Source organism: Equus quagga, chromosome 1, assembly GCF_021613505.1.
Source record: "Equus quagga isolate Etosha38 chromosome 1, UCLA_HA_Equagga_1.0, whole genome shotgun sequence".
Lineage (NCBI taxonomy): Eukaryota > Metazoa > Chordata > Mammalia > Perissodactyla > Equidae > Equus > Equus quagga.
This window is the reverse complement of record NC_060267.1, coordinates 118,663,148-118,682,452: the sequence shown is the minus strand read 5'-3', so window position 1 is coordinate 118,682,452 and position 19,305 is coordinate 118,663,148. Positions and strand designations below refer to the sequence as shown.

At 36.7% G+C, this 19,305-nt stretch overlaps 1 protein-coding gene across 1 annotated transcript in view; it reads right to left on the bottom strand.

Annotated features, from left to right (window-relative positions):
* Positions 1-19,077, bottom strand: part of MDFIC2 (MyoD family inhibitor domain containing 2) — a 98,567-nt gene extending 79,490 nt beyond the window's left edge. The window contains exons 1-2 of the mRNA XM_046657371.1: positions 18,948-19,077; positions 18,288-18,375 (exon numbers count right to left, since the gene is read on the bottom strand). Of these exons, the coding sequence (XP_046513327.1) occupies positions 18,288-18,375 (88 nt within the window). The 5' untranslated portion in view covers positions 18,948-19,077. The remainder of the gene's footprint in view (positions 1-18,287; positions 18,376-18,947) is intronic.
* Between the last annotated feature and the right edge of the window lie 228 nt (positions 19,078-19,305).

Below are 19,305 nucleotides of genomic sequence, written 5' to 3'. Positions count from 1 at the left end.
TCATAAGCTGGTGGTTTTTTTAAGTAGGAGTATTATGTATCCGTTATGTATTTTTATGTTTTTTTTTAAAGATTGACACCTGAGCTAACAACTGTTGCCAATCTTCTCTTTTTTTCTGCTTTTCCTCCCCAAATCCCCCAAGTATATAGTTGTATATTTTAGTTGTGGGTCCTTCTAGTTGTGGTATGTGGGACGCCGCCTCAACATGGCCTAATGAGTGGTGCCATGAAAATCCTATGAGCTGCAGTGGAGCATTGTCTGAATCAGCACTGGAAGGTGAGAGGGTGGCACAAAAACACCAGGCAGGGTTCTGCTCTGCTGCACCCAGGGTCACTAGGAGTCAGAATCCCCTCAGGTCCTACCAACAAATTATATGATGGAAGGAGCAGATGTTCAGTGTTGGCCAAACCTGCCTCTGCCCCTTGTTTTTCAGATTTCTGGAAGTGTTTTGCCCATTTGTGTTCTTTAATTCAAGAGGCCTTAACATTATTTTTTGTACCATGAAAGCCTGGTGAAACCTCTAGACTCCTTCTCAGAATGATGTTTTAAACACATAAAATAAAACTATTTTTTAAACAAATAATGTTTTAAAAGCATAAAATAAAACTATTGTGATATTGCCCATATTTATGATCGAAGAGAATTCTCAGTTTTAATTAGAGGTTCGTGAAAACAAAACACTTGTGTTTTAGTTGGGTGTTAGAGTAATGTAAATCAGTGGTAGCTTGGTTTTTGTCTCCAAATGAGACTTTTTGTTGTAGATCTGCTCCTTTTTCCCCCATTTTCTCTTTTCAACACAACACTTGACTTCACTAAAAGTAACAGGATTTTTTTAAATGATATTAATATTCACCAGACAGTCTTAAGGAAAAAAAATAAAGATGAATGAGTGTCTGAACCTTACTGAAAAGAAAGAAAGAAAACCTTCTTATGAGTGTGGTTATATTTGCTAATTGGTAGAATTAACTGTACTACTTTCTATTTGATCACTTTATTTAGTTTTGTGTTACACATTGAGACCTAAAGGGACTTCTGAAGCCAGAGAGAGAGCAGAGTTATCTAGTGAAAGAAGGAGCATACAAACATAAAAAGTTCAAGCTATCACTCAGGAATATGAATATAAGATCAAGGATGGTACTTTGGGCAACAGTTGAATGAATTTTTAATATTTATCCATTTTTATTACAGATACAGCTTGGTTTTACCTGGATATTGTCATATTTTAAGTTTTCTCCTCTTAGTTTCTTTTTCTCAGTGCTTTAGAATTCAAAATAATATCGCTCTAGCATTTAAAACTCAGTTCATAGAAATGTATATTTTTTTAGAATGAAAAATGTCATTCTTTAGAATGAAAATTATATTGATTTTTCTCATACTGTTCTTTATAAAATGTTCTCTCTTTTTGCTGGTGAAATCTATCCACTCTAGCTCATTAATAGACCTTACAGTACAATATGTGAGGATGTTTAGATTCAATTATATTTCAATTTGACAATATTTATAAGCACTTACTGTTGACAGACACTGCTGTAGGTCTGTAGGGGAATCTAGAAAGGACTAAGAAACCACACATTCCCTGATGGCTTCAAAAGGGTCATAAAAAGGCAGAAGGAGACCTAAAAAGTTACTATCAGAAAAAAGGTAAAATAATAATAACAGTCATTCTTATTGGGTGCTCAGTACTGTTCATTCATTATTGCTTATTCTGCAAAGTAGCTTTCGGCTGCAAATAACAGAAAATTCCAACTCAAACTGGCTTAAAAAATAAGGTGATTTGTTACTCACAAGTCAATTTCAGAGATAGGGTAGCTCGAGGATTGATCAAATCAATGGCTCCACGACATTTATAAGAACCAGTTATTTTTCCATTTTTCTCTATGTCATTCTGGTTTCTATGTGTGGCTTTATTATCAGTCTTGCTTCCCTTTGTGATAATAAGAGGTTTCCCCATGTTCAGGCATCACATAAAGACTTGACAGCATCCAAAAGAGGAAAGAATGTTTTCCTGTGAACTCTTAGAAGCCAAAACAAAACAAAAACAAACCAAAAAGCAAAATAAGTGACAAACCAACTCACCTTCCCCCAAACAAAACATAATAAAATGAAACAAAGCAAAACAAAAACCTTTACCAGAAGCTCTCAGCAGACAACCACTCATATCTCATTGTCCTGAATTGTTTCACAAAATGTTGTCTGAAATGATCACTGGCCAGGGTGATGGGACCACCACCACTGGGTTAGACCAATCAAAATTCATCCCACTCCTGGGACTCATAATGGAACCCGCCTCCCTGGAAATGCATGATTACATTGAGATAGGTGGGTTGATGAACAAAATTTAGCGTCCTTAAGAAGAAGGGGAGAGGGGCCGGCCCAGTGGTGCAGCGGTTAAGTTCACACGTCCCGCTTTGGCAGGCCGGGTTTCACCAGTTCGGATCCTGGATGCGGACATGGCACCATTTGGCAAGCCATGCTATGGCAGGTTTCCCACATATAAACTAGAGGAAGATGGGCACAGATGTTAGCTCAGGGCCAGTCTTCCTCAGCAAAAAAGGGAGGATTGGCGGCAGATGTTAGCTCAGGGCTAATCTTCCTCAAAAAAAAGAAGAAGGGAAGAATGGATGATGGGTAGGCAGCAAACTCTGTCTGATGAGCAACCTTTACTATTTTTTATTTATAATTTTTGAAACTGAAACTCAATGATGTTAAGCGATTTGACTAAGATCTATGTTTAATTAGTAGTAGATCCAGATTTTAAATACAGGTCAGTGTGGTTCCAAAGACTCGACTCTTGACTGCATCATTCCCAAGGGTATAAATACTGCAATGGAAATATTTTAAAGTGCTGTATCTTTTGATCCATGATATCTTTTGATTCATGAGGAATATCTCGGGCAGAGATGTTGCATTTTGTTCTCGATATAAGACCTTATTTTATGAAACTGAATATAGTTTAACAAAAACATACATCTCCTACTTTATTTTCTCCTTACTGCCCATACTTGCTCATTATATTCCTTCATCTTCATGGGAATGACAAAGCTAAACTGTGTTTAAAAATAGAAACAACCCTGACTTGCAAACCTCACAACCTCTTTCTACACCATTTAAGGTTGCATCTAAAGTGCGTGTCAACTTTTTGAAGAGATCAACAAAATCCTAAATCTGTTTTACATCTTGCAATTCATTCAAAGCAGCAGCATTTTTACTGATGGAGAGAGGGTGAAAGGCTTGCTCGTCAAGACATTTTCTTCACTTCGTAACAAGGCAAAGATAAAATGAATGAGTTGTTTACACCTATCATGAACCTTAGATTTCCTTTTCCGGTAAATCCCCAAATAAGTTGTCATTTAAAACATGAGATGCTGTGAAACTTAATTTAAACCCTATCCTTCTTTTGCCTCTCCAAATCTTCAGCTTATTCTTCCTGACTAAAGAAAGAACTCTAAACATGAAACAAACTCTAAACATGATACTTTTCTCCCTACTAACTATTGCTTCCAGAGCCTACCAGAAAATATGATGGACCTCATTTTAGTTAATCAAAGTCCAAGAAACACTCAGTTCCAATTTCCAGAACCTTTCACTTCTAACACCTTGACAGTGGTTAACATACTTTTCCAAATAAGGTAGCCTAAAGAAAAATCATTTAGTTATTTAACTCACACCGGGTGGCGTATACTCTATACTGCCTGTGTTTCTAGTTGAGCAAAGAACTTCATCATTTACTCAATAGCTTAGATGCTGTCGTTGATGTCTCCATCTCCTTCATCCTCACAACCAATTTACCGGGAAGTCCTGGCTTTTCTCATTCTCAATGCATTTCAAAATTTCTCTTCTTCACATCATCATTCTTTTTAATTCCTACTTCAGCTGCTGCAAGGTCTCCTACCTGCTTTCCACCAATCCACTTTTTCTCCTCTCCAATCCACACTGCTACCAGAGTGGTCTTTTTAAAAGGCATATCTAAGAATGACCTCTCTGTGCTTAACACAGTTAATATTTTCCCATTGTCCTTAGAGCAACTTCTTTCCCATGGCTAATGAATACTGTGGGATCTGCCTCTCCGGTCTAGCCTTTTGCCAGGCTCTGGTCCAATACCTCCCAGAGTATCGTCACTTTACCAATGTTTATTGATTGACTAATTAGAGTATATATTATTCCTTATCAAATGGTTCTTCTGAAGTGACATAAACCTGTTTCTCTCTGAACTCTGCTTACTTTAAATAAGAGAACAAACAATTTATATTTAAGCACAATTCTCTGCTTGTCGAATTTAATATTGGACAATTTTAATAAATGTCCAAATTGGTTTGCCTGGCTCTGAGTAATTAGTTGCTGTAAAATGAGTCCTTACAAAAACAAAGTGAAAGAACCAAAGAGCCTACCTGTTTACTTAAATATGCTGGGGAAAGTTGAGATAGAGCTTGTAAGATAATTGCCACAGACCACGAAAAGACTGGATGTCTTAGTGGAAATGAACAGTTTGGATATTTGAGCCACTGGAGGGCTGTAATTAGACTATACTTCTGTTTAACCCCCAAGTTATTCATTTAGTTTCTCTTACTACTAATACCAAATTCATAAAATCTCTGTAGTTTCAGTTGGTTAGACAGAAATATGAATGCTTATTATTGCATATGTCTGGGTGCTGTGTGGAGCAGTAAGTGTGTTTGTGGAATCAGAATTCTTCGAGTTGCATTAAATTTCTTCTTGGAAGGTAGAAAAATATTTGACTTAATTTCCTCTGTTATATAGAACGAGGAATTAAAGTCCTTCCTTCAGCGTTTTGTTATCGCTGTTGTTTCTCTTTTGTGGGAGAGATATTAAGAAATCAGGTGATTTGTAAAGTATCACTTGATTACCCAAAAACAAAATGTTTATAATTTTAACTAAAAAATATTGTTGTTGTAAACTCACGGGCTTCTGATTACCAAAGGATAATTGTATTTAATTCGTGATTGAAAAATACAATGGATTCAGTATTCGTGATGGCTCTCTGAAATACGTTATGTTTACTTCTGGTTTCAAGCTTTTACAGAGTAGTGTCTTTTATTCTTTGCTAAATCCTACTATTTAAAGATTTAAGAGAACAAATTTTTTAAAATTCTATATATAACAAGGAAAATCAAGGTCACATCTAAGGTTGACAGTGGGGTGCTATCTGCTGAATATGAAAAAACAGGGCTGTGTGTAATATAATTTTCTTACTTGAGAGATGATAGGACCAGATAGGGATATTTGAAAATTAAAGTTAGATTTGGCATCCAAACATCCTTAGGTTTGCAGGTTTTTGATCTGTTTATTAGCCATGCAAAAATATATTGCTGTTTCTTAATCTGATCAGAGTTGATTTTGCCACTGGAGTTATTTCTCCCCCATACTTTGATGTGATATGTTTTATTTTCAAGTGCTTGTTTTACAAAGATCAGCAAACAAAATAAGATTTCCACTTTCCTCCTCCATCAGCCATGTCTTTTGTTTAGTGAGCCATCTTCAATGGGAAGATATTAAAATGATTAATCCTTATACCTTGCCTGTGTCTTAAAGGACTGGATATTATGAGAGCTGAACTCCAACTTTTATCTCTTAAATATGAATGCAGTAATATTACAAAGTTGTAATTCGTTCTGAACTATTTAATCACTACAATCTGTAGATAAGTCGGCTTCTGAATCTTCGCCTGATGTCATAACTAAGTCCTCTTTCCCATTCAAATCACCATGACTGCTGAAGAATAGGTGTGTAGAGAATCCAACTAAATGAATAATAGGTTTAAAGATGCATCATCTGTATGACTTCCCCCAAACTTTTCCAGTCTCCTTTAATTTTAGTTGTCAAAATGAGTGCAGATGAGGGGTTATTGGTTATCTACCTTCGAGTATATTTCAAAGAAGAGTCTATGATGGAAAAGCACTGGATTTGGGAGCAGAATATCTGGCTTGAGACCTGGTCCTGTTGTCTATTACTTGTGTGACTTGGAACCAGATTATTTCACCTTTTCTGACCTTGACTTTCTTCAAGTGTAAAACGAGAGCATGATAAGGCCTTCTGCACATGCCTTTTATGAAACTGAACTGAAGCGCTGATGTGTAATACGTTGTGAACTGTCACTTGAATGCCACAGCTAAGATGTGAGGATTCCACAAGGTGCTTTTAGTTAGTCCTCTTATAAGGAAATTCCAATACATGCAGAGTGTATTCCTTTGAAATTTAAAAGCAAAAACTTTGAAACAACCTGAATATTTCAAAACGGGGAATTGGTTACATATATTTTATTATTTCAATAGTGGAATACCATGAGTATACCATTTAAATGATGTAAATCTATGTTTATTAATCTGGAAATGTATTCATATTCATTTATGAGTAAGGAAGACACAATATTAAATATATTCCATCATCAGATTTTATTAAAATTACTACTTCATATGTGTGTGTATACAAATACACACATACACATTGATATGGGGAGATAAAACATATAAGAAAAGATGTACAGTGGCTATCTCTGGGTGTTGAAATTTGGGATAATTTTTTGCTATATTCATCTTCTAATTTTTCTAAAATAAGCATAGAATACTTACATAAGGCCACACAAACACACACACACAGACACACAATCCCAGTTTCTTTCCAGAGGCTTTCTATAAACTCCCTCTCTCTCCTTCCCCTTAATACCTAGTCCATGGCCAAGGCTTTGAGGTCAGCACACTTGGGTGCTAGTCTCTTTGTTTCCAATGCCCTGGCAACCAGTATCCCAATCTAGAAATCATTCTTTCTCATCTGTAGATGCAACAACCTTCCAACAGGTTGCTCTATTTCTACCCTTCATCTCTGTTTCTACGCTTCCAACCCATCCTCATAAAGATCCTCAAACGATAAATGTTTTCTAAAGCACAGAGTTGATTCTGTTAGCTTTAGGTCCTGCCTGCCTTCCCTCTCCAAACCCAGATATATTTGATAACTTCTCTTCATTCTAGAACATTCAGTTTATGCTCTTCAGCCTGGCATTAAAAGCCTTTCATAATGTAGCCAAGGTTTATTTCCTGTTCTCCCATACATACCGTTTTTCCAGCCAAACATAACTGCTGTGCTCTAAACACCTGACATACTTTTCTGTGTCCACTTTAAACCATCATATTCCATCAGTTTGTAATGCTACTGTCTATTGAAATTCTACTCATAATTTACAGCCCAGCTAAATTCCCAATTTTTCTGAATTCTGGTTGTGCTCTTTCCTACCTCTGGATCTCATATCATCCTTGAAATTTATTTATTCATTCATGTGTTTATACCATGTTTGGGCATCTGCTCTGCTCCAGGGGCTATCTGGATGCTCAAATACAGAGCTAAGTAGCCAGATACCCCTTACCCTTGAACAATTAACAATTTAATGCTTAACATTTTTCCTTTATTTAAATCTATTGACTTATGGTGAAGTTTCCTTGATTACTCCCTCCCCCTGCAACACCACACATACACTAATTGCAGGTACCTTGAGTGTTATATATGTTTGATTCTCTCTCAGAAACTACTATGTTGTCTTACAAATAGAAGATAGTAAAAAAATGTATTGTTGGAAGGCCAGAGAGAAAGAAGGAATAAACTATTTTGTTTCAGTAAGATAGTTATTTATATAACGTATGTATTATATACATATATATATAATACCGATATGTATATATATTTTAACCATGTAACTTTTCCCTCTATGGTGTTTTTGAAAATTAAATTTGATTCCTAATTAGCGTTATTAATTTGGTCTCTAAAATGATGAGAACAAGTTATTTCTGCTACTTGTATCCAGGAGAGTCCAACATGAGATCGATTCCCTTAAGTAAAACTGAAGAAAAAAGTTCATTCTTCTATTAGAGAATAAGTTATGTTACAGAACTCATACTTGGCAATTTGGCCTAGAATTCAGAGGCCTGAATGTTGCTTCCTAATTAATGGGTTGGCCTACAGAATTTAGAGGTTTAGTAGTGTACTGAATTTGGACATTCCAATGTATTCATACCCTATAAATATACTGTGCTTCCAAGTTGTGTTGTTACTAAAGAAAAAAGTCCTTAGTGCAATTTTCCCTCCTCACTAAAGAAATAATTCACTTAGCAATTTTCCTCGGCAAACTGAGCTCCCTTACTATCTATTAAGTATATCTATTTCTTTATGTTATTGTTTTTCCTCATTTTAAAATGAAGGTATTGTTTTCCTTTTTTTCTAAAGAAAAAAAGATTGGGTAATAAAAAGTATTTACATAAAAATCTTTTAAGAAACATATGTAAGAAATCTAAGTTAATATTTTTAAATGAATCCTGCACTTTTCAAGTGACTTTTTAGTATAGTTGTTTTAGCCCAAATTTGCTAAATCCATTAAAAAGAAACCAACAAGCTCTGTTTTAATCTCAAGGGAAACCTGCGTGTCTCTAAGGAATTGGCTGTACTCATATGGTTTGGTGTGTGAAATTTAACACTGACAAATTCCATCCAGATTGGTTGTGCACTTTCTACCGAATTTCAAACACAGCTGAAGAACTTGCTTTTGTCTGAATCATATGGCAAACAGGATGTGTTGTTGCTATTTTGTTTCCTCACCTGAATTATAAGTTCCTTGAGCACGGTAGTCATAGTATATTATTTGTGTAAGTCAGTTCCTTGCAGGAAATCAAAAGATTTCTTGATTTGGGTTACTTAATTTATATTATTTTATACAACAAATGCTTCTTTTATAGTATGAATGGTTTGTCTTAGCGATCTGAATTTTCACTTATTGGTCTAAGAAATTAGTTTTAAGACATAAGTTTAGAGTGGAATCTTTTTTTTTAATTAATTGTGGTCTGAAAATAACTTTTGATATATTTTTCATTCTCCAGAAAAGTTTATAGATTTAAGTATATGAGTGTGTATATATATATATATATATGTCTATATAAACTTTCAATATTTTTATGAAATTCACATTCAAGATGCTTTAGTCTTAATATATATCTTTTTTTAATTCTAGAATAAATATTATTTCCTATCTATGATGGTGAATATTCTAAATATAAAAAAGAAAATAAATTTGTTACATGAAAGAAGAGCTAAAATGTAGATTTTCCTTTCCTATTGTCTGTTATTTGAGATTAGACATCATGAAGCGCCTTTCTTAACTTCCGCAAGGTAGCTGTTTCTTTTCAAATCGTATTGGTGTGGAATTTCAGCTCAAGAGGAAGAACTGCCTGATGTCTTATTTAATGCTACGCCTCTCTGAGTTGTCCTCTCCATTTTTTCTTGAAGTTATACACTGGCAAAACTACTGTCATTGCCCTTGCTTTTCATCTTTGCTGCACATTTACTTTCCGACAGGCTTAAATAATGACTAAAATGGTTGAAGTGATTTATGCCTGTAGAGTGATGTCTTCATTTGCTCTGTTCACATTCCTTTTTTTACTAATGGTCTGGTGAACACCTAGTGTAGGTGCATTTTATTAGAGAGTATATTCTCTCTAAATGCTGTTCCTAAGCTGAAAGAAATGGGCCATAATCATATAAAAATAAAGTATCTCTTTGTAGAATTTACAAGAAATGGAATGTCCTTATTCCTGAAGCATAGAACATGAGGCATTTTTTTTCTTTCACTACAAGATTGCTCTTTATACTAATGTTGATTAAGTGTACCACATCAACAGCTGTTGTGACATATAGGAAAATGAATAAGTCTACCGACATCTCAGTTGAAAGGAGTAAATGTCTTGAAGTTTCTAGTTATCTATGATTTTCTTCTTCCTGTTGAGACGGGAGAGATCAGTTCCCAGTCTCTACAGATTGCTTCTCTCCTAGTTCATAAAATTGCAATTAATAATGGTGAGCTAAGATCATTCTGGATTTGATGTACTGCCCTATCATCATTGAAAGAGAGTCTTTAAATCTGCTGTTTAACAACGTATAGGGACTTTGCACTGATTAATTCATCTGGTCATAGTCTCAAGGCTGACATGGCATCTTCTAGGCCTTCCATTCCATAGGGATCAACGTCATCATTTTATAAGAAATGAACTTACTACTTTATAGGCTTACTTGCAAAGAAATTTCAACCGTCAGCTGTAGAATGTGCCACTGGAATTTAATTTGTTGACCTATGAGAACACAGAAGATCTCATCTTTTACTGAACTTTCTAAACATAAAATAAGATTATCAGAGAATCAAAATCTGACATTTGAACTTCAGTGGAAGGCCAATACATCTAAAGTAAGTACTCTCCTTCCTGAAATGTGGAGCACTCCATCAACAGCACATGTCAGGTTCTTAAGAAAATATTATCCCTTGTGGAGAAAAGTACTGGAAATTGGGTCATGGGTACTGGCTCTCAGAATAGACATTATTTTGGGGCCATACAGCATCTGTTCATCCCTGATTCTGGTGCTAGGACCCTGTAAAGAAACACCTCTCTCCCTTTATGTGTAGTCTTGTGGTGCTGTCAGTCAAGGTTCCCCGCCTTGCCTAGCCAGGAGGGCGACTCTTGGCCAACGCTACTGAACCTTCTTCCTTGGGATTTAGAATCATGAGTATAGGGGGATGAGAGGACAAAAAAGCATGTGGATCTTATTTGCTCTGGGAATGTTGACCTGAATATATTGTTAAGTCTTGTTATCTGAATCGCCAGAGCTAGATTAGTTTCTGCCTCTTCTGGACCCGGATTTTCCTTCTAGATTGTGAGCCACCTCCAAGCCTTCCAGTAAACTCCTCTTTTCATTAATTGAGCTAGAATCAGTGTCTGCTACTTTCCTCTCGAGAACTATGTGATGATTAATTTTATGTGTCAACTTGACTAGGCTAAGGGATCCAAGGTGGCTGGTAAAACATTATTTCTGAGGGTGTCTGTGAGGATCTTTTAGGACTAGACTAGCATTTGAATTAGTAGTCTGATTAAAGAAAATCCCACTTTCACCAATGTGGATGGGCATTACCTAATCCATTAGAGGCTAAATAGAACAAAAAGGCAGAGGAAGGGCGAATTTGCTCTCTCCGCTTCAGGTAGGGCATCCATCTTCTCCTGCCCTTGGACATGATTACTTCTGGTTCTCAGAACTTCTTACTTGGACCAGGATTTACATCATTGGCTCTTAGAACTTGAGACTTAGACTGGAACTGCACCACTGGCTTTCCTGAGCCTCCAGCTTGCAGATAGAAGCTCCCGGGACTTCTTAGCCTCCATAATAATGTCAGCCAGTCTCTCATAATAAATCTTTATCTATCTATCTATCTATCTATCTATCTATCTATCTATCATCTTTGTATCTATCCATCTTTTTGGTTCTGTTTCTCTGCAGAATCCTGACTAATACAAACTGTTAAAGCTTCATTTTGTAATTGTTAAATTTTTAAAATAGTGTGTTATTCTTTGATAGTCTTTTATCTTACATTCTTTTGAGTATGTAAGGTATGTCCAGGGTAAAGAGTTTATTGGAATTCAAAATGCTGGCCAAGGTCTATGAAAGCTTCTAGGCTCTGTTCCTGGGCAAACTCCCCACACTTATCAAATGCCAACTTTATTTTGGGTCAAGATGCTCCAGCCACACGTTTTCATTCACTTCTTTGAGGATGAAATGTTCTTTTCTGCTCCATTTCTTCTACTTGAAACTTTGTTTCATTTCCTTTACTCTCCCCATCCACAGATGCATTCTCAATCTTCAGGTCTGAGCAAAATTTCTAGCAGAATTTCCCTGTCAACATTACTCAGAGTGGACAACTGATCTCATATATCCTATTGCCCAACTGACAATTTTCCTGGGGATGCCTCCTAGGCATTTCACCCTTAACCTGACCGACCCAGATCTGCTGGTTCTCTCGTATCCGGCCGGGTTTTCTCTCATTCTTATCCATTCAGCATTATCATCATGCACTGTCTCAAGCCAGAAGTCAGCCCTAACTCATTTCTTTCTATTGCCCCACGCCAAGGCACCAACCAGTTCAGTTGGCTCTACCTCCAAAATAGATCCCAAATCCTATTCTCCCTCTTTCACCTTCACAGTTTTATCCTACATTTATCATCTTTTGCTCGGTCAACTACAATATCCTCTATTGTACTTCTGTGTACGCTCTTCACCTCATACAATATAAGGGATTGCTTATATTCCCCTGCTTAGAATCTCCATTAGCTTCTAATTCCAATTAGGAAAAAATATCCAAATTCCTGACTGTGGCCAGCAAGCTCCTACATTATTTCCAACTTAAGCACCTTCCTTTCCCTCCCTCCCTCATTTTCTTTTAGCTTCCTTCCCTTTCTCCTTCCTTCCACCCCTCCTTCCTTCCCATCCAGCCATTCTGAGCCATCCTATCTTTGCACAGGCTCTTCTCCCTGTTGGAATACTCTTCCAAGATTTTTTGCACAGCTGACTCCTTGTCGTTTAAGTGTCAACTCAGATATCTCTCCCTTAGAACTTCCTTGACCACTGATTCTAAAGTGCTTCCCCATGCCGATCTCTATCACATCCTCTTGTTCCAAAGCTTCAAAAACAATTGCCCTTGTGAAATTATCTTGTTCTTATGCTTACTTTACTTATTTATATGACTTGCCAGGGCATATTTTCACATCTAATTTCTCCTTTCAACTATGTTTAAAAACAAAAAAGCATTCTATTTGGCTGTTACTTTTTTCTCTCCTGTAATTTGGTTATTAGGTAACACATTTTCACAAGTAATGGAGACTACAGAAATAAGAGCTAATGATTCTGCCTCCTGTGTATACATGTAAAAGGAATCTCATGATATGCTATTTGTGGAAATTAACAATTTAAAATAGGCATTAGTGTGGCTTAATTTTTAAGCTGGACAGAAAAAGGAGCCCTTTTAAAAATGAGAATTATCTGAGTGAGGGAATTAACATGGATTAATATTTACTCGTTAAAATAAAGCACTTAAATACACGAGTTCCTTGAGGGCAGGAACGGGGGCATTTTCATTGTCTGACATCTTTGTTTCTTTACCTAACATGTTGTCTGTGAGTTCAAGAGGAGCCTCGTCAAATGGTTGCTGAATTGAATAAAATACATATTTTGAAATTGTCTTAATGCTCATGATCTGAAACTATTTTTTGAGCAAATAAAGTAAATTGTCTTCACTTAAAATTAAGGGAAGTCCAGTGAACTTACGAATGTCAATAAATGGAGGTAAGATTTTCACTTTCTCCATCTCGTTTGCAAACAGACATTGGTCAGGAATGAGATGGAATTCTTGTATTATGGACCTGAGGTTTTACATTATATTGAGAAGGGAATTTTTGGAACACGGCTTTAGGTACCTCTAGGCTATTTTGCAGTATCTTGGATAATCAGTCTCTAATATTCATTAATTCTGATTAAATGATAACCAATGCATTCCAGATGCCAAGTCACTGATGACCCAACCCCTCTACATCAATACTAAGTAAATTTGGGGGAGTTTCTTCTAAAATGTATCTAAATGATGATTCTGAAATCACCAAAGACTATGGTCACCATGTCACTGCTTATAGAACAGAAGCTATACTTAGCTCAAAATAACTGCAGAATTCTCTTCTCCCGTGCTCTTTTATTCCTGGCATTTACGAAAGGTGGGAAAAAAGCTTGTTCATGGCCCTCCACTCCCTTTTTTTTAATCAAATCTTTTCTCTAAGTATGAATTTTCCCATTGGGGGCTTACACAATTTAGCAGTTTTTGGACCGAGTCAACACCTGGTTAGAAGATTACAGAACTACACTTTGGTACTTTGAGGCTGCATTTTTAACTCAGGATGATTTTGTTGGTCCCTCTATGTGTTACACCCATAAAGAGAAAGCTTCACTAAAACAATTATAGGTAGCTAGTCTTTTAAAGGCTGGTTTTATTGCAATGTTGTTAATTTCACATTTTTTAGTCAATTTCTTGACGTTGCTCATACATATAAATATGTGTGTATATCTATACATACACAAATATTTTACATATATTCATTTATTTTATGTGCCAGTGTAGTAATGTTTATGGAAAATTGGTTTTCAGGAAATTGTAACAGATTTTGTTTAGAGGTACAATCTCTTAGAAAGAAAGTTACGAACTGGTAGCCTATGGGCTGAAATAGACTCACAGAACCTGGTTTCATTTGTCCTGCATGGTACTTTATTATTGTTATTGTTGTTATTACTTAACCTTTAGAAACCAAGGGCATTCACATAGAAACCCGGATTTCCAACTTTTTCTGAAAAAATCGGGAGACACTGTAAGAAACTGTGTGCAGTTCAAACAGTGGTGATGCTATGATTTTAAACTGCAAATGACAACAATTTAAAGGCTTCCATCCCTTCATTTTGATATTTCTCTTCCGTATCAAATGGTGTTAGGTGCAGGAACTGAAATGCTTACCCAGAATGCTCCCTGGCTTAATGGGGTATTACATGCCATCTTATTCCACCTGTAATTTTCCCCCCAATTTCTATGTTATATCAATTTTTCCTTCATAAAGTTTTTCACATTCAGGCCTATTTTCTTCCTCTCCTTGTTATGACTTTTATCCAGGTCGTGTTTTCCTCACTTCAGGGCTACTGAATGTATTGCTGTCTTAGCCATCATCATCTCTCCTGCTGTCGCCTTTCCTCTCTGCCTGCCGCATCCCACTCTACACACCAGTTACAGATTTATATGCCCAAACCATTCTTCCATATGTTAGTCCTGGTCCTCAGACCTGGAGTGACAACCCAGAATCCGTGTCCAACTACTGAACTATAGTCGGAACTCAGTCTGTCTTTCCCCCTCGTTTTGAGTTAATCCATCCACAAATAACTAGCCAATCTGCCCATTTCCCTAGCTCCAAAGCAGGCATATTCCAGCCTCTTGTGCCTCTGCTCCAGCATTATCTCCTTCTTTCCTCCTGTGCAAGTAGATCATGACTGCCTTCAACACTGGCCTTTCTGGTCCACCGTGGTCCACAGTTGCACAGTGCAGCCCCTCTTGCCTGGTGCCTATATCAAAATCACATTTTCTTTCTCTGATTGTCTTAAAACAGGGTTTGCCAAAGTCTAGTCCCTGGACATTTTACTCCAGAATCACCTGTTTGGCTCTTAAGTATTTATTCCTGGGCTCCACCTGTATCCTCCTGAATTCCTTAACTTGGGACCCAGGAATCTGATAAATCCAAAATTTGAGAAGTCTAGAATTTAAAGGCAAGATAACCAATAGTGGTACAGGATTGCCTGATGGTTTGTTAGAAGGTAAAATAGAATTCAATTAATGTTACAATGAGTGCATTTTCAGGTCTGCCAAAGTGTTTCTCAGACACTGTTCATCCTAATTGTTGATAACAGCTGTGGGTGTGGCTTACACGGCTCTTTGACACCATTGCTGAGGCCATCAGGCCCACGATTCGTCCAAGGAAAAGTGGAAGGCAAATCAGAGCTTCTTTAGCTTTCAGGCAAAAGCAAGACAATTACGTAATAAACTTGTTGACTGCGAGACTGTGGTTCTTTTTTTTGAAATTTTTCTCTACCACACTCATGCCTTATCTCCAGTAATGCTGCTATTAATAAATGTTGAATCACATTGGATAAACTGAATGAATGTTTGAGGATGAGAAGTGAGAATGACTATCAGTACGAGGTTGGCAACGATGGCGATATTCTTGCTGAGGTTACATTGCACTCTGTGCTTTACGTAGCTTGTCGCAGTGGGTGCCTGCTCCAGCCCTGACAAGGCATTGCTGTGACTCCCTACATTTTCACAACGGGGAGTTTTTAGCTGAAGTTCCAGCGGGAGGCAAGAGACTGTGGTGTGAGAACCAACCACTTTTGTCATTCAGGAACTTTTTTGAACAACTTTAAAGCATCTATTTCATTCTTTTTTTAAAAGGGAAAGGGCTTGATAAATTTAAAATAGTGATTGATAACTGTTGGAGAAGTCACTGTGATAAAGTGGTTTAAGGCTAAGAACAGAATTTGGAGCTAGAGGACGCGGGTTCAGGATTCTATTTGCCACTGAGCAGCTCTGCAAGTTTGAGCAAGATCCAAAGTCTCTCTGAGCCTCAGTCCTTTGGTCTGTAAAATGGGGACAATACTACTACTGCGTACCAAGTTGTTGTAGGGACCAAATGAAGGAATTTACATAAAATACTATAAAAATATACAGTGCTATTCCTATTGCACATTGTTCAAAGTGTCAACCAGGCTCTCGAAAGACATAATATTATTTTGAAGCATGCTTTAAAAAGAGGGAAGGAAAGAGAAATAATGAAATGTCTTCTCCATAAATTCACAAAGAGCTGTTATAGTGCCCGGGTAAGGAATCTGGGGCTTGGGACGTTAGGTCACATGGCGAAGTCACACAAGTAGGGAATAGCTGAGCTCAGATTTAAAAACCATGCCTGCCTGCCTTCAAATGCTGTGGTCTTTCCACTGCACCATTTTGCCTTCTTTTTTTTTTTTTTTAACAAAGCAACATATACGCTTTTTCTTAACATTAAAAAAAGAGATATTTAAATTCGAAAACTAACTCATCCTGATAATTCCCAATTAAGATGTTGTCATCTAGCATCTAGTTCAATTTCCTGTTATGAAATATAGTACATATAATTTGAGCGTAGCTTAAATGAAGTGTCCAAATGGGATAAAACAGATCACCTGGGAAATTAGCATTTACAGATTATAAGAATTCAATGCCTAAATTGTACTTAACGGACACAATTTTTTAAAAAGAAAATTCTTCAGGAAACAGTTGATTAATCTACCAATTTCATCACTATTTCTAGATGAGACACCTATAGCATGAGCAATTAAAGCAAAATGAAATCATATAAATAACACAAAATAGTCGTGAAGAACATCTCTGTCTTCACGGATTTGGGGTTCACAAGTAAAACAAAGGAAGATCAATTTCTTACTTCAACATTGTTTTTCAAAATGTTCTATTTAAAGATCTTTTTATAGAGAGAAGTTAGAGAATTTTCTCGCCCTGTGACTTTTTGAAGGAAATGATTCCTCAAATACTTCATGTCTGTACCAACTTTTATCCTAAAATAGGGTTTCTAGTAGAGACGAGCTCCAGCTATTAATTTTGATTACTGGGCCATAGGGCAGAAGGAATGATCTTTTTAACAAAAGGTAAACATTTTTAAAATGAGGGTGAGGGTAGGGCAGGATTAAGGATAAGAATGAACGTGAGGGTGTGCAGGAAGGAGGAGGTGATGATTTAAGCACTGTAGGAAAACTTCTGAGCGCAGGTCATGCCTTGACAGGTAACGGAAACATCTTTCCTGTGGAACACAGTGTAAGGTGGTGGTTACATTCACGTGCTGTGGAGTCATACAGTGTGGGATCAAATCCCAGCTCTATCACTTCCTAATTTTGTAATTTTAGGCAATTTAGTTAAACTCCTTGAGCCTCTATTTTCTCATCTGAAAATTAGGAATAATTACTGCTTCCTGGGGTTGCTATGACGATTCAGCATAATCATTAATACACATTGTCAGTGTGGTTGATATTATTATTATTGTTTTGGTGTTATAGGCCTTACTTGACATTTATGAAAGACGCCTATGACCTTATAAAACAATTTTGAGAGATGATAACCACGTAAGAGCTGTCTCTACAAGTGAATGGATTCTTGAAACAGTGTAAAAGACACATATATCTATTTCGATAAAATATCAAATCAGTTTCCTTTAAGAGACATTAAAACTGTTCACAAAATGAAAAGATTATAAAACCAAACCTTCTAGTAAACAATCATGAGTTTATACATTTTTCAAAAGTGCCCAAATTTGTATTCCATAGGAGAACATATCGATTTGTGAGTGTATTTCAGGCAACCATCTTAACGCACGCCGTGCCTGTGGCCGACAGCATTGTCCCCTGGGAAAGCGGCTTCTCTAATTGCAGTGAATGGCGATTCTATTTGTAGATATTACTTCCTACAGCGTGCATGCCTTTCTGTCATTATTATTTAAAAAGTACTTGTCCTCAACTTTTTAGTCTTCTTGACTGTAAAGGAGAAAATTCTACAACACGACAAGAACCCCACAGATAATGTATATCTGTGTTGAAAATGTGTATTGTCTTACCAACAATTAATCTATATTTACTGCGACACAGGGAATACAAGAAACAGTTCAATACTGAAGGGCCTCAAACTACCACTTAGCCCTCTCCCCCCAAAAAAAGAAAGAAAAAGGAAAATCAGAAATACTAATATCATCTAAACTGCTGGGGCATTTTCCTCCTTCTCCCACACTATCTCTTGTTTATAAAGAAAAGCACAGTTTTCACATTGATAGAAAGTTGACAGCAAGAGGACTTACCTTCCTTCAACCAAGAAACGTTATTTTTATCATTTTCAAAATGCTCAGCTGTTTTTACTTTTATCTTTTCCGGCTCAGTTTCTGACATCTAAGTGGAAACAGAATTTGTGATATAAAAAATTCATTAAGAACCCAAATTTATAACATTGAGCTTTATATTTAGAGACTACTGCCGTGCTATAGGGAATTTTATCTCTATAGTTTTTCAGTTCACTGTCTAATGCTAAGCCTTCCCTTTATCCACGTGCAGTATTTTAAAACATTGACATTGAAAACTAAACTTTATATGATATTTCATTTTTCCCCAATAAAGATTGCTATAAGATCTTATAATTTCTGAAGACGAAAGAATAACGTTAACAACTAGCTACAGATTTGTAAAAAACATTCAGTTGCTGTTTTAATTTTTTTTCATGGTCTATAGAAAGCATGCTGCAAAGTGGCAGAAAAAGATATAACGTAATAATAAAACACAGAAGAACCTTTTTAGCAATTTATTGGGTCAAATAATAACCTTGCGACCTAAGCCAGGTCAAGTTGAGGTCCCCGACGGTGTTGAGGAGACCTATTATGCCCCTTTACGGCATTGCACTTGACTTCCATGGCACGCAACCAACAAGCTAGGATGCTCCACTTGAATCAGCACCTCAGTATACTTACCTGTGTGTTCCAAAAGGAGGAGGCCCAAGGCGTGGGACCGGGGAGCAGCGTGGCGATGCTCTGGGCAGCCTTCCTTGTTGTCTCTCAATGTCCAGCATTCCTCTACCCTGCCAGAAGTGAGCGAAGAAGCAAATACACTCCCTCCCTGGGTGGTGCTAGATTTGTATTGCTGCCAGAAGCATCCAACTTGCGGCTGAGAGGGTTTTTTTTTTAAGGTAATATAAAGCTTGTGGTTCAAAACAATAAAAACCTTCTCCAGGCTAGCACTTATTTAAAATGACACTCTGCAAAATAGAGTAAAAATAATGAACTCTTTTCAAATTGACAGAGTTTCTTCAGTCCCCTTCCTTCCACAGCC